At 39.8% G+C, this 14,493-nt stretch overlaps 1 protein-coding gene across 1 annotated transcript in view; it reads right to left on the bottom strand.

Annotated features, from left to right (window-relative positions):
* Positions 1 to 14,493, bottom strand: part of Cog5 (component of oligomeric golgi complex 5) — a 287,917-nt gene that overhangs the window by 158,569 nt on the left and 114,855 nt on the right. The window contains exon 7 of the mRNA XM_021202362.2: positions 13,050 to 13,180. Coding sequence (XP_021058021.1) covers positions 13,050 to 13,180 — 131 coding nt within the window. The remainder of the gene's footprint in view (positions 1 to 13,049; positions 13,181 to 14,493) is intronic.

The raw sequence follows: 14,493 nt of genomic DNA, 5'->3' as shown, positions 1-14,493 counted from the left end.
TTTTTGGAAGCTTGTGCTCTCCCTCTCAAGAGTATAAAAGCTTTGCTACAGAAGGATCCTGTTTGTGTGCCGCGTCATTCTTGCTGGCCAGACGGTTGGCACGGGACAATACACATGTATTAACACACAAATATACATATACATATATATCCGAAAACTAAAATCAAAGTCAGGCTTAGTGGTGCACCCAGTAATCTCAGGACTCAAGAGACTGGAACTTATCTGAGCTACACGAAGTGACTTCAAAGCTAGCCAGGACTTTATAGAAGGACTATTTCTCAAAAGAAATCAAACTTGTAAACTATAAAGACATGCAGTGTTAATAGTACTTGCTAAATTACATTGAAGACCTAGTTCATATCCAGGCATCCAAGAAAAAAGCTAGGCACTGCCATCCAAGTCTATGAAGGGTGAAGGCAGGTAGAATGCTGAAGCCTGGGGGCCAGGCTCTAAAACTAAGGAGGAGAGCGTAACAAGGGGGGATACTTAGCAAACACGACTCTTCTTAAAAGACCAATAGAAAGCAAAAATATCCTAAAAAGAGAACTACTCTATCATCTAGTTATTGCATTCCCATGTATACATTCAATGAGATAAAATCACTATAAATACAAAAATATGTGCAAATTTCATTTATTACTATTCACAATAACAACAATATTGAAAACAATATAGGCATCAACCAGTAGACAAGTGAATAAACCGTGGCAGATATAACACAAACACTACTCAGCCATAAAACAAATAGAGCGCTCTTGGCAGCAATGTTTAAACAAGCAAACACTAAAGGCCAGATTCTACATGCACAGGCTCACTCATTTGTGTGAACTGAAAAGTCTGCTTTCAGAACCTAATGGAATAGTGGTCACCAAAAGGAGGAAGCAAAGGAGAAAGATGGTCACAAATAATTTTTAAAAGGACATCACAATACATGTTTATTAGATCCCATGAAAGAGAGAACATTTTTTTAAAGTTGCCTGCTTTAGAATATTGTTACTATGTTTAGTATATATGCTACTGTGTTTAACAGTAGCATATATATTTTAAGCAATTTATTTTAAGAGCTTAAGAAACTGGTTAACTTTGAGAATCTATTCAAGACAAATAGCAGACTTTTCAGTCACAAAGTAAGCAGCAAGCCTGAGTGTGCACTGTGAGCTCTGCAGTTGTTCTCTGACGGCCTGTAGTGCTCTACACTGCTGTGTTCAGAACCCTGACTGGAGGGCACTCTTACAGCACTGTTGTTTGAAAACTGATAACCACCAGGACCCCAGACTTAACCAAGGAGGTTCCCGCCGTGGGGATAAGAGGCAAGTGTGAGGCTGTTCAGTTGTGGTCTCTAGGGCCAGGTACTAATACTTGAAAGAACTGAGTACAGATGATGACCTCTGAAGACAAAAACATCATCTTCTTTCACCCTCACCCGGAGCCTCCACCAGCCCTGTGCTTGTTTACTGGGAAAGCTTGTAATTCACAAGTTAAACCCATCTTGCTAATTAAAATGTCATCATTTTCCTGTGGGGGCCGGGTATCTATGGTGATGCAGGAACTCATCCAGATCAAAATCTCCATTACCTATTTTTGAAAGCTAGTTTTAAAGCTTGAAGTAATGGAGCCTGCTGAAATACTATTTTCTCTCTGAGGGTCAACACCAGAGAATAAAAGACTGAAGATGGCTGGCAGATCTTTCCCATGTCTGAGACAGACTTCTATGCAGTTTTTCCCTAATACTGAGATCTATTACACACCATCGCACAGAAAGTATGCCATTCCTTGCAAAATTTTTGGCAAGTATTAGTTATACCACTATAAACCACTTGCATATAGAAATGATGTCTTTACTATAAGGCTTATTCATGTGCAATAAAACTGCTGATGTTGGAAGTTTACTTACATATGTTCATGGGTATTTTATACATAGAGAGACATAACAGTTTATATGTACTTCCAAGATTTATGATTTTGAAAACAGGAATGGTGCAGTAATGATTTAGTAAGCTATCAAGCTATATAAACCTAAACATGGATACCGTACAATTGACTAAAGAAAAACAAAAAGATCAAATTGTTTATATACATTTACTAAAAAAATAAATAAGTTTGAAAAGAAAGCATAACATGACCCCAGCCCTTATGAGGACCCTAGACCTTAGCACAACTGACTCCACGATTGAAGGGCCATCCAGGTTGTAACACTAAACACCATCGGTCACAAACGAAAACAAAGACCTAACCCATCATGCTAAAAGGAAGGGAGGCTAGATGCCAGGTAAGGCCACTCAAATGGTCCCCTGCAGTGTCTCAAGTATACATTGCAATGATCTTGAAACTAAGAATAGTAAAAACCAGTCCGGGGTGCTTGCTTCTTTTGCACATCACCCTAGTTTGGATCTCAGAATTCATGGTAGACAATTATCAACCACATGTAACTCTAGCTCCAGGGAATTAAACAACCTCTCCTGCCCCATGTCCTATGACCTAAATGTATGCATGTGTGTGAGTGGGCACACATGCATGCGAGCGAGCGCGCGCGCGCGCGCGCACACACACACACACACACACACACATACACACACGCACACCAGAGTCATCAGGCGCATCTTTTCCTGCATTTTGTAGCTGTTACAGGTATGTCACTCACATATGAAACTTGGCAATCAGCTAGTATCAGAAATAGGGTAAAGAGCCAAACCCTAAGTGCTTGAGACGTCATGGGCCATGCTACCTCCATCATAAACACTGCCTTCTGCTGCTGTATCAGGGGACACCACCTTGGACAGTCTGCAGATAAATGAGCTTGGCAGTGCTCCAGTAAAATTTATGTACAAAAGCAAACAGTGAACCACAATTCTCCCATCAGTTATTCTGAATGGTCGTCCTCTCAGTTTTTACTCTTTGCTTTCTTACCTAGAGTAAGAAAGCTTTCTATCACCGTTTGGACTTCTTGCTGTCAGCTGTTCTCATCAGCTCCACTTAGCACCCAGAATTTTCCCATGGTCTTGCTTCTAAGAAATCCTGTATCCTCCCTCCATATGATTTTGTCATTTTTCCTTATCTCCAGGTTAAGCTTAGTGTGATAGCCTTTGGTTCCCTGCACACACCAGACTTATTTGGGCTGTGTTTAATTCTTAGTAGTTCTTTTATAGTATGTTTGGTGCTCTAACTCATCTGCTTTTGTGTGTGTGTGTGTGTGTGTGTGTGTGTGTGTGTGTTTATTCTGTAATCTCTAGTGTTCCACTCACTAGGAAGACATATCTGATTCTTCTACCAGTGTTTAGGACCTCTGTTTTAGGGTTACAGCCACACACTTAAGCAAAGAAAAAGAAAAAGAAAAAGAAAAAAGAAAACAGTGGTTGGAGAGACAACTCAGTGAATCAGAGAACTGGCTGCTCTTCTAAAGGAGCCACAGTTGATGGTCAGAACCTACATGGCAGCTCACAATCATCTGTGACTCTGCACCCTCTTCTGACATCTGAGGGCAATGAATGTGGTACACAGACATATATGCAGGCAAAATACCCAAAAATCATAAAATAAAATAAACCTTAAAAAGAATGAGCTTGAGAGATAGCTTAGTGGTTAAAAGCATGTACACTACAACTTGGAGGGTCCCGAGTTCAACTCCTGTCACCCATATCAAGCACCTCAACATTACAAGTAACTCCAGCCCTTGGTGTTCTGATGCCCATTTATTACCTGCTCTCATATGTGCATGCTCCTACACAGACTGTATTAGTCAGGGCTCTCTAGAGTAGCAGAATATAGAAAGACTCTCTCTCTACATATAGAAAGGAGACTTGTGGGCTGTGGTCCAGCTAATCCAAAAGTGGCTGGTTGAGAACAGAAAGTCCAAAAATCTAGTAGTTGCTCACTCCTCAGGGTTGGATGTCCCTGCTAGTTTTCCGTATGTGCTGGAATTCAAAAGAAGTAAGCTCTTCTGCCAGTGAAGGAATGGACTTTCTGAGTTGGTAAGAGGAAGCAGGCCAAGAGCAAAAGCTTCCTTCTTCCACGCCTTTACATAGGCTTCTAGCAGAAGGTATTGCCCAAATTAAAGGCATGTTTTCCTATCTCAAAGATCTGACTTAGAAGTGGATCTTTCTACTTCAAATTAAGCAAAAATAGCCTCATAGGTGTGCTGTACATTTTTGTATATTTTAGTTAATTCCGTATGTAGGGAAGTTAACACACAAGAGTAGTATTCACAAAGACGAAATGCATGTAAAAGTAATTTTAAAAATTAAAAAGAAAAACCTAGTGTTCTTTATTAAAATACATATATTTATGGTGAACTGACTTAGTTGAGGTCCACTAAGAACTAGAACTATATGTTTTCTGTCTTTCTTTTTTCTGAATTGCTCAGTAAAATATTTATTAAATAAGTAATCTAATAAAATAGTGGATTACAGTCTAAGTATTTAAAGGACTGTTGTATAATACTTCTTAGACAGATAGTTAAGAAATTCCGCATTAATCGTAAGTATAGGCCGATGTTTTATAGACCCTTTATAATTACTTGTTTGGTTAGCCTACAAAGGGGCAGATCTTCCTGCTGCTTCTGTGTCTGTTCTCCTGCTCGCTCCTCTCTTGCCCCTCCCCTTCCTGCTGATCTCTTTTCTTCCCACTGAGTTTCCTCTTCTGCTCTCCCAGCATACTCCATGACAATCTCCTCTTTAATTGATTTTAAAGAAAGCATACAAAGTAAGCAGCTAGTTGGTGGTATTTTCATCCACATATGCCATTATGCTTTGTTTTTATATATTTCCCTCCCCAGTGCACTTCTATTCCCCTGTACAGACTCACCGTTATCCTGCCAAACTGTCTTCTGTCTTAGTTACTGTTCTATTGCTGTGAAGAGATACTATCACCAAAACAACTTATAGAAGACAGCCTTTAATTTGGAGTTCAGAGTTTCAAGGGGCTTGAGTCTCATGCCAGTCATGGTGGGAGCATGGCGACATGCCGGCATTGCTTTGGAGCTGAGAACTCACATCTGAGCCACAGGCATGCAGCCAAGTGACCTTAGTGTGCATGTTTGAAGTCTCAAACCATCAGTGATACACCTTGTCCAAAAAGTCCACACCTCCTAATCCTTCCCAAGCTGGGAACCAAGTTCCACCAGCTGGGGACCAAGTTTTCCAAACTCTGAGCCTGTTGGGGTCATTCTCATCTAGACCACCACACCCTCCCTTCTGCTTTCAGTCACATGTACTCCATACCATATCTTTCTACCCCCTCCCCACACCCTAAGTACTCTTTCTTCCTCCCCTTGTAGTTTCATAACCTAGAGCCACTTCTTGCATCCTAATTTTGCATTTGAGAGAAAACATGGTATTTAATCTTCAGATTTAAACTGGCTTAGTTTAACATAATGATCTCCATACACTCATTTTCTGCAGATACCACTATTTTTTTCTTCCAAGGTAATATTTGTATAAAAATGTCACACTCTCCTTCTATTTCTCTATTGATGGAGATCTAAAGTGGTTCAGTTCCTTAGCTGTTGTGAATGGTGAAACAATAAACATGAAATGTACATGTTTCACTACAGTCATTAGGAGATATACCAAAAAGTGTTAGAGCTGGTGCATGTAATAGTTTAATTTAATTAATTAATGTATTTATTTATTTTTTGAGGAACTACCACAATGATTTCCATAGTAGCTAAATAAATTTGTATTCCTACCATCAGTGTATATAAGCTTCCCCTACAAACTTTGCAGTATTTATTGTCATCTGTTGCCTTAGGATAGTTTTTCTGACCGGGCAAGATGGAATTCCAATACAACTTAATGGCAGGTCCCTGTCAGCAGAGGATGTTGGACACATTTTCTAATACCTGTTGCTATTTGTATTTCTTCTTAAGTACTTTTTATTCTGTCTGTTGATCAGATAAGGTTAGAGTTTAACTATTCAGTTTTATCTAAGCCTGTTTGTTTTTTCTGTTGAGCTCTTAAGGCCTCTTTCGGATAGTCCTTCCTTGTGCTTATCTCTTGACATGCCTTCCCTTAGTGACTTCACAGTTTTGAAATTAAATACTGGGACATCTTCAATATTGCTTTTTCTACTTAGGATCCTTTTTTTCTAGTTCTGTAAAGAATGAAATTGGAATTTTGATGGGGATTGTATTGGATCTATGGTTGCTTTTGGTAATATAGCCATTTTTACAATATGAATTCTGCTAATCCACGAGCTCGGGAAGTCTTTCTATCCTCTGATCTTTCATTCATTCATTCATTCATTCATTCATTCATTCATTCATTCATTCATTCTAGTGTTTTAAGGTTTTCCTTGTAGAGGTCTTTTATTTCCTTGGTTAAATTCACTCATAGATGTTTTATTTTTTGATGTTTTTGACACTTGAATGGGAACATTTTCTGAATTCTTTCTTAGCAAGTTTGTTAATAGCCTACAGAAAAGCTATTGATATTTCTATGTTAATTCAGTACCCCACTCCTTTGCTGAAGTATGTATCAAGAGGGTTTTTTGGATTTTTTGTTTTGTTTTGTTTGGTTGGCATCTTAAGAGTCTTTTTTTTTTTTTTAAGATTTATTTATTTACTATATGTAAGTACACTGTAGCTGTCTTCAGACACTCCAGAAGAGGGAGTCAGATCTCGTTAAGGATGGTTATGAGCCATCATGTGGTTGCTGGGATTTGAACTCTGGACCTTCGGAAGAGCAGTCGGGTGCTCTTACCTGCTGCCATCTCTCCAGCCCCTTAAGAGTCTTTTAAGTATGGAACCATGTCATCTAAAAATAGGAATGCTTTTACTCCTTTCTTTCCTATTTGTGCCCTTTTAGTTCTTTCTCTTATTGCCGTAGCTAAGACCTGGATCAATGCGTTGAGTAACAGTGGAGAGTATAGCTCTCTTGTTCCTGATTATAGTTGTCCCCATTTAGCATGTTTTATACAGACTTACAATGTAGAGTCCTTTTTATGTTTGGGTATGTTCTTCTGGTTCCTAGTTCCTTCGGGGCTTTTATGAAGGATGTTGTCATTTAAGAAAGGTTTCTCTGTGTCTGTTGAAATGATTGTGTGATTTTGGGTTTAAGTCTATATGATGTTTTATATTCATTGATTTTTTCCCCCTGTGTTGAAATAGCCTCATATCCTTGGTATGAAAGCAGTTTGGTTATAGTTTATGGTATTCTTAATGTGGTCCTGAATTTGATTTGTAAATATTTTTTTGAGAAATTTTACACCTCAATTCATCAGGGAAACTGGCTAATAGTTTTCTTGTGTTTTTACCTAGTTCTGGATAGGACTACCAAGCTCTACTGTTAACCTGGGAGACTTGCTTCTGGCTATCAAGGGCATGCATATGCACTGCTTCTGCTGAACTGCTTCAGGCAGCTTCACATTCAGTTCGCTTGGGACCTTGCCGCCACTCCCTCCACAGTTGCTTCCAGGTGCTTTATTTTACTCTGGGATTGTGAGAAATTTAATTCAGTCTCCTAGATTTGTGGTTATTTCCTCTTCTCAGCCCTTCCAGTAGTTCAGTTTATAACAGTGTTTTCCTTCTCAAGATGTTGCCAGCAACTTCCTTCCCAGTCCTGCAGTAAAGAACCTCCTACGTGCTGCCCCATCTGCTAGAGGACTCACTGTCTCACTAAAACTGCAGCTAGACTTGAGCTTGTGTGGGTCTGGCTTTGTGCCGTGGGTGTGCCAGCAATCTCTCACCAGGCCTCGCTGGCTTACCTTTTGAATGAGGCTTCTGTGTCCTCCCCTGAGCGAGGGGGCAGTATAGCTGAAGTTGCATCTAGTGCCACCTTCCTTCTGCCGCATGCCCGGTCTCTTTCTCTGTACTTTTAAGGTGACCTACTGTGACCTTGGTGAGCTTCAGAAGCCCTTTCCATTCTTCTGTAAGCAGAATGCATCTTCCTACCCTGGCTCCTCTGGCCTGGCTGCAGAGGCAACTGCTGCCTCTCTTTGTCACTCTGAAGTCTCTATCACTCTCTCTTCTTCCCTCACAGTCCCTGTTTATACTTTTACTTCCAACATTGAAATATGTGTAATGGAAACAGCACATCTTCCCAGAGAGATATAACTTCACACGTAGAGATTAATAAAGGAAAAGTTCTTTACAATAGTGGGATTAAGGGAGCATGTGGCTGGTGGTAGCTGATGCCCAAAGAAAAGCTGGCCTTAGACAGGTCATCTCACTAACTTAGATACACTCCATCTTTAGGCATTCTACATATGCTGTCATCCTTAAATATTTTAGGTTCTAGCCCCAGGGGGATAGGATTAATGGCTACTGGATCCTGGTAAACAGACATTCACATCCTAGCATCCTTAATTTCCCTGATCGTTAACAGGCCTGGCTGCAGACTGCTTATCTTTGAGGTATCTTTGGGTGAAGGAGAAGTATTCCCTTAGCTAAATTCTACTTTGTATAATTTAGTGTCTCCTAAGAAAACCTATTTATGGGGCTAGAGAAATGGGTCAGTGGTAAGTGGTCTTCCGGAGGATCTGAATTTGATGCTTAGCACCCACATGGTGGCTCACAACCATGTGTTACTCCAGTTTTAGGGGATGTGATGCCTTCTTGTGGCTTCTGTTGGTACCAGGCACACAATGTGCACAGGCATATATGCAGACTAAACACCTGCACACATAAAATATGAAAGAAAATCTATTAACATCAACCTATTACTTTGAGTTTCTTCTATACCATATGGACAAATCTATACAAATAAATACATACATATACATCATTAATTTTAAAACTAGAGTCTGCATATGAGAGAAAACCTGATATTCATTTCTTTGAGTCTGACTTATTTCTCTGGTTCCATCCATTTTCCTGCAAATGTCATTACTTGTTCATAGATGAATGCAATTGCATTGTGTATATGCAGGGCATTGAGCCTGACTTGGTTTTGTCTCTTCTGAGTAATGCTGTAAAGCTATGCGTGTAATGGCTGTATTTCAACATGTATAGACAGCCCATGATTGTTTGCTACACAGGACAGTATATTGCCTATTTACATTGCATTAGGCACAATGAGTTAAATGAAGATAACGAGTATACTGAAGGCTTTGTGTGTGTTGTCAAGTCCTAGTTTACTTTATATACAGGCATGGGCATCCCTAACCTTCTGTTGGGACGTGGTAGAGGAGGAAGCAGTACCTTGTGGATACTGAAGTATGACTCTATGTCTACATGTCTTTAGTTTTTGTAATTCTTTTTTTTTTTTTTTTTTTTTTTGGTTTTTTTTTTGGTTTTTGGTTGTTTTTGGTTTTTGGTTTTTGGTTTTTGGTTTTTGGTTTTTGGTTTTGGTTTTTGGTTTTTGGTTTTTGGTTTTTTTGAGACAGGGTTTCTCTGTGTAGCCTTGACTGTCCTGGAACTCACTCTGTAGACCAGGCTGACCTTGAACTCAGAAATCCACCTCCCTCTGCTTCCCAAGTGCTGGGATTAAAGGCATGTGTCACCATTGCCCAGCTAGCTTTTGTAATTCTTAATATTTTACTATAAAAGAATTGAGAGGCAAATCAAATAATTCTAACATAGTAATAAATGTCAAGGATTTTAAAATTCAAGTACTATTTTCAATAGGGGTAGTTGATTTTAATAATTTTTAAAGAAATTTTTATTAAAGAAAAAAAAGAAATTCTGGGTTTAAAGAAATTTTTATTTAAGAAATTCTGTGGGTGGGGATACCCAGGTGGAGACAGGGGGGTGGGTGGAGAGGAGGCATGGGATGTGGAACAGTTAGAAGGTGGATTGGGGCAGAGAACAAAATATGGAGTGTAAAAAAAATTAATTATAAAAAATTATTTTAAGCTTTTTTCTAGGTTAATAAGTTGCCCAGTTTTATATATATATATATTTTAATAGATTCAAATTTTTATTTTGCTTTATTTTTTAAATTCATATAAAATTAAAGGGGAACTGACAACATTAAGAAACTGCTATTCCTTAAATAGTAATAGTTCTATTATGTTCCTATTGTATAAAGTTAATCAAAAGAGATTAAACTACATAGTTCTCGATTCGTAGCCAAAGCCTGTGTTCAATCAGTGAAATTTGGTTAGAAAGATGAAAACAGTGGTGCATACAGGGTGACTATGTGCGGAGCATGTGGATTCCTGGGCTTGATCCTCGCGCCTGTTTGAGTCCATGTGCAATTATCTGCACGATTCTCAGAAAAAAAAAAAAGTTAGGACCTTTCCTTTTGTTGTAATTCAGCATGGTTCAGAGTCTGGGTCTGCTCAATGAAGGGCAGTATCGTCTCTTTGCAGGACTGTATGGATCACGTTTATTGACATTAGCTATTAATATCAAATTTACTGTCTTATTTAGATATATTAGGGATCCTTCTGACTATAATTTGATTTGTTGTCTCTGTATGGGCTTATGATAAGAAAACTATAAACTGGGTGATTTACGAGCAACAGAATTTCAGGAGACTGAGAAACTGAAAATGTCAATGGGGACTTGGTGAGGTGTAATTTCCTGCTCTGCAGATGGCATCTTCTCTTTGTGCATTTATGTGCTGGGAAGAGCAAATGTGTACCTAAGAACCCATGTGTCCTGTAGGGAGTGTCCCATCCTTGTCACCTCTCAGGCAGTCCTACTGTCGCCTTAAAGATCAGTATTTCCACATGAATTTGGACAGGCACACAACACTAAGACTAATTCAGCTTCCTAGATAATCCCTGTAAGGAAACAGTGCCTGCTGTGCTCACGCTAGCATTGGGGTTCAGTTCTCAGAGTTTACTGGAAACTGATGCTGTGTCTATGGGATCATAAATGTCTGAATTTGGTTGCCTGTCTCTCCCCTCCTCTTTAGACCTGGCTCTCTGTGTTAATTTCACATCTGCTTTCAGGCTTGGCAGAGATGATGGGATTGAGCACTTGACCAGCATCTCAGTGTTGGGAGGCAGGGGTTTCAGTGCAGCTACCTCTTCCCGTTCCTCTAGAGACGCTTCTCTAGAGTTGGTACTCACTGGCTAACTCAGTTCCCCAAGCTCTGAATTACTACTTCAGGTTCTCCTTTTCTCACTAACCTTCCCTCTGTCACAGTCAGTGTGCTACTGCAGTGAAGAGACAGCATGGCCACACAACTCTGATCAGAGCAGACATTTACTTGGGGCCTTGCTTACAGTTCCAGGGGTTCATTCATTTTCATCTTGGGCTATGGAAAAAAATACAAAGGAAACCACAGGAGAGGAACCGTGCAGCTCCATGAGAGGTCAGAAAGGGTGACAGCATCAACAGTCTAGTCTGTCTAAAAGTGTGATTGTAAGGAGACTAGGACATAGCTACATAGTGAATAACAGCAAACCTGGGACCTTGGTCACATCGGAAATCACAGCAGATGGGAGGCTGAGACAAGAAGCTTAGGAGTTCTAGGCCAGCCTTGGACATGTCTTAAAAAAAAATTACACAAACAAAACAGTCAGTGACATTCATATCAAAGTAGAGGTTTTATTTTAGGCTCTAGTTTTAGTCTTCTGAGACAGCATCTTATTGTATAATTTTGGCTATCTCAAAAACATGTAGCTCAAGCCCAACTCAAACTCAAGATCCTCCTCCTGTCTTACCTCCTAAGTACTAGATTATAGGCTTAGCAGTTATAAAGAGTTCCAACAGCAGATTAGTTCTTTCTCTTTCTTGGGAGAAACTTTAGTTATCTTTCTGTTGGAAGAGGAAAACCGGAAGATTCACATGTGCAAAGGAGCACAGCCCCAAGTAACACGGCTACAACCCCTACACCTAAAACTCAGGGGAAAGCACAGACTAGGAGGCAGAATGATCCTAAGAGCCAGATAACCAGAAAACTTGCTACTAGACAGTATCTTAGAGACACAATAGAGAACCTGCATCCATGAATGCTAAACAATAATGCTGCCTAAACAAGACCTGCATTGTGACAATGCCACGTGTCATGACAGTGTGGAAATGGGAAATTGAATATGCCCCTAGTCCTAGACAAAGAACTACAGATAACTAATGGCCGTTGAGAAGGGAGAATCAGTTTTGTCCAGGAATGAGCTCCTAAACAGGTTATCCAATTCAAAATGGCAAGCACTGAATTCATGTATTTAGGAGCAATGCTAAATGGATCCAACAGGTTTGAATGCACACACATGCAAGCACCTTGCATATAGCAGTAATAATTAGAGGTCATGAATTTGAGAGGGAGTAGACAATTGAGTTAGAAGGGGTAAAGGGCAATGATACAAATACAGAACTCCTGTTGAAGTTCTAGAATTTTAAAAAAAAATGTAAATTGTCAGAAACTGGCCTCCTGTAGACTAGACACAACCGCTGTGGTAAACAATGTACATCACCCACACTGCACCTCACAAGAGCAGTCCTATCAACAACCATCCTACGTCCTACCCTACCACTGAACTATTGTCTGCTCATTGAATCTAGGATAGAAGTCGCTGTCTTTACTTGTGAACCCACTATTAAGTACACAGCCTTCAAACAGACAGCTCTAAACACATGGACACACAGACCACCCTGATTAATCTCAGTTAGTCCCACAGCAAAACCAAGACATGAATGTGAGAAAAAGATTGGTGAAAAGGAGCTGGAGGTGAGTGATAGGTATGTGTTGTATATATGTACAAGCTGTCTAAGTACAAACTTGACTAATAAAACAACATGGATTCAAACCATTTCATTTACTAGTTTATGATTTCTAACAAATTCACCAAACTGTTTCATCATCCATATAAAATGTAAGAACAGTTCTACTGATATTACTGTATTGATGAAACATACCTCAGGCAACACTGGAATGCTCCACGGGTGTGTGTGTGTGTGCATGTGTGTGTGTATGTGTGTGTGTCTGTGTGTGTGAACATCACATAAAAATGTACTTATGTTATACAGTAGAATACCTATGTATACTGATGCTATACAGTTGGGTGTACTTCAGAATTAAATACATAAAGACATGTTGTTTCCCTGTACTTAAACATGCTCTACTCTGCAACACAGTTCCTCCGTGATAAAACTCACCTATGTATGACCTTGACTGCAAAATTGAATGTGTATTTATACCCCAAAGACTTTTCACATTTATTACCTGGGTCTCCACACCTTGTTCCAGCAGACGCTTAGCTTGGTTTTCCACTTCAAGTCGAGCTCTTGCAATAAAGAGTAGATCATTCTCTATTACTTCTATTCCAGAAAGATCTATTCCTTGAGAAAGATAATCTATAAAAAAAAATACAACTTAACAGTCAGGATCAAGTAAGAACTAAAGAATCAAAACAGCATGTACAACTTCTTCAAAAGCACTGGATTTGCAAAAGTCAGTTCCTTCCCTCCCCACCTTCTCTCACTGGCTTTTTGAGAAAGGGTCTGTCTGTGTAGCCCTGGATGTTCTGGATCTCCATCTGTAGAGCAAACAGTCCTGGAACTCACAGAGACTCACCTGCCACTGCTTCCCAGGCACCGCCACCTCCAGGATCCTTTTTAAATCCAATATTCTAAAACATGACAAATCCCAAATATCTTCCATTTAATCCTTCCTCTGCCTCCCAAATGCTGGGGTTGCATGTCTGTGCAAAAGCCCCAGATTCTATTTTAATTTAAGTAAATATTCTGATAGTCACAGAAATTTCTCAAGCTCCACCTACAGCTTTAAACATTGTTCTGTATAGCAAAGCATTTGAAACAAATAATTAACAAATAACCTTAGCATTTACCATTTACATGATAGTACAGACCTGAATATTATGTTACCAAATGAAAAAAGTGGAATAATTATTACACACAAACTTTCACAATAACAAGTACTGTCACATTACAAGATTACAAAACTGAGAGCCCAATCAATAAAGTGCTTACTGTCACTTCCCCTGTCCTCACATATAAAACTGAGTGTGGTGCCACATACTTGTAATTCTAGTGCTGCAGAGGCAAGAGGGGACATCCTAGAGCTCCCTAGCTAGAAGAGTCCAGCCTAAAGCACAAGCCACATGGCCCCTGTGTGGGATCATGTCTCACGAGCCAGGGAGGATGGCTTGTAACAAATGACCCAAGGGTGACCTTCACAGGCACACTCTGTATGTGTGAGTACCTTACACAGGAATGCATACACAGACACCAAAAGACTTTGTGGCCTGAGCATGGTTCAAGACTGTCAACCCCATACTCAGGAGCCAAAGGCAAAGACATTGCAATTTCTAGGATAGTTTCGGCTACAGAGCAAGAGCCTGTCTCAAAAGAGCAAAGAACAAGCAAACAGGAGGAGGAGGAAGAGGAGGCAGAGGGGGAAGGAGGGGGAAAGTCATGGTTATATAGTTGTTTCTATGTGTTCAGAGTTTGGATAATTTTAAAAATTGTGTTACTCCTTTTTTTTTGCTTACTATAGGATATTTCATATCTATATATTTTTTTTTCTTTACTTACATTTCAAATGCTATCCCGAAAGTTCCCCATACCCTCCCCCCCGCCCCTGCTCCCCTACCCACCCACTCCCACTTCTTGGCCCTGGCCTTCCCCTGTGCTGGGTCATATAAAGT

This window comes from Mus pahari, chromosome 7 (genome assembly GCF_900095145.1).
Source record: "Mus pahari chromosome 7, PAHARI_EIJ_v1.1, whole genome shotgun sequence".
Classification (NCBI taxonomy): Eukaryota; Metazoa; Chordata; class Mammalia; order Rodentia; family Muridae; genus Mus; species Mus pahari.
This window is presented reverse-complemented; position numbering and strand designations above follow the sequence as displayed.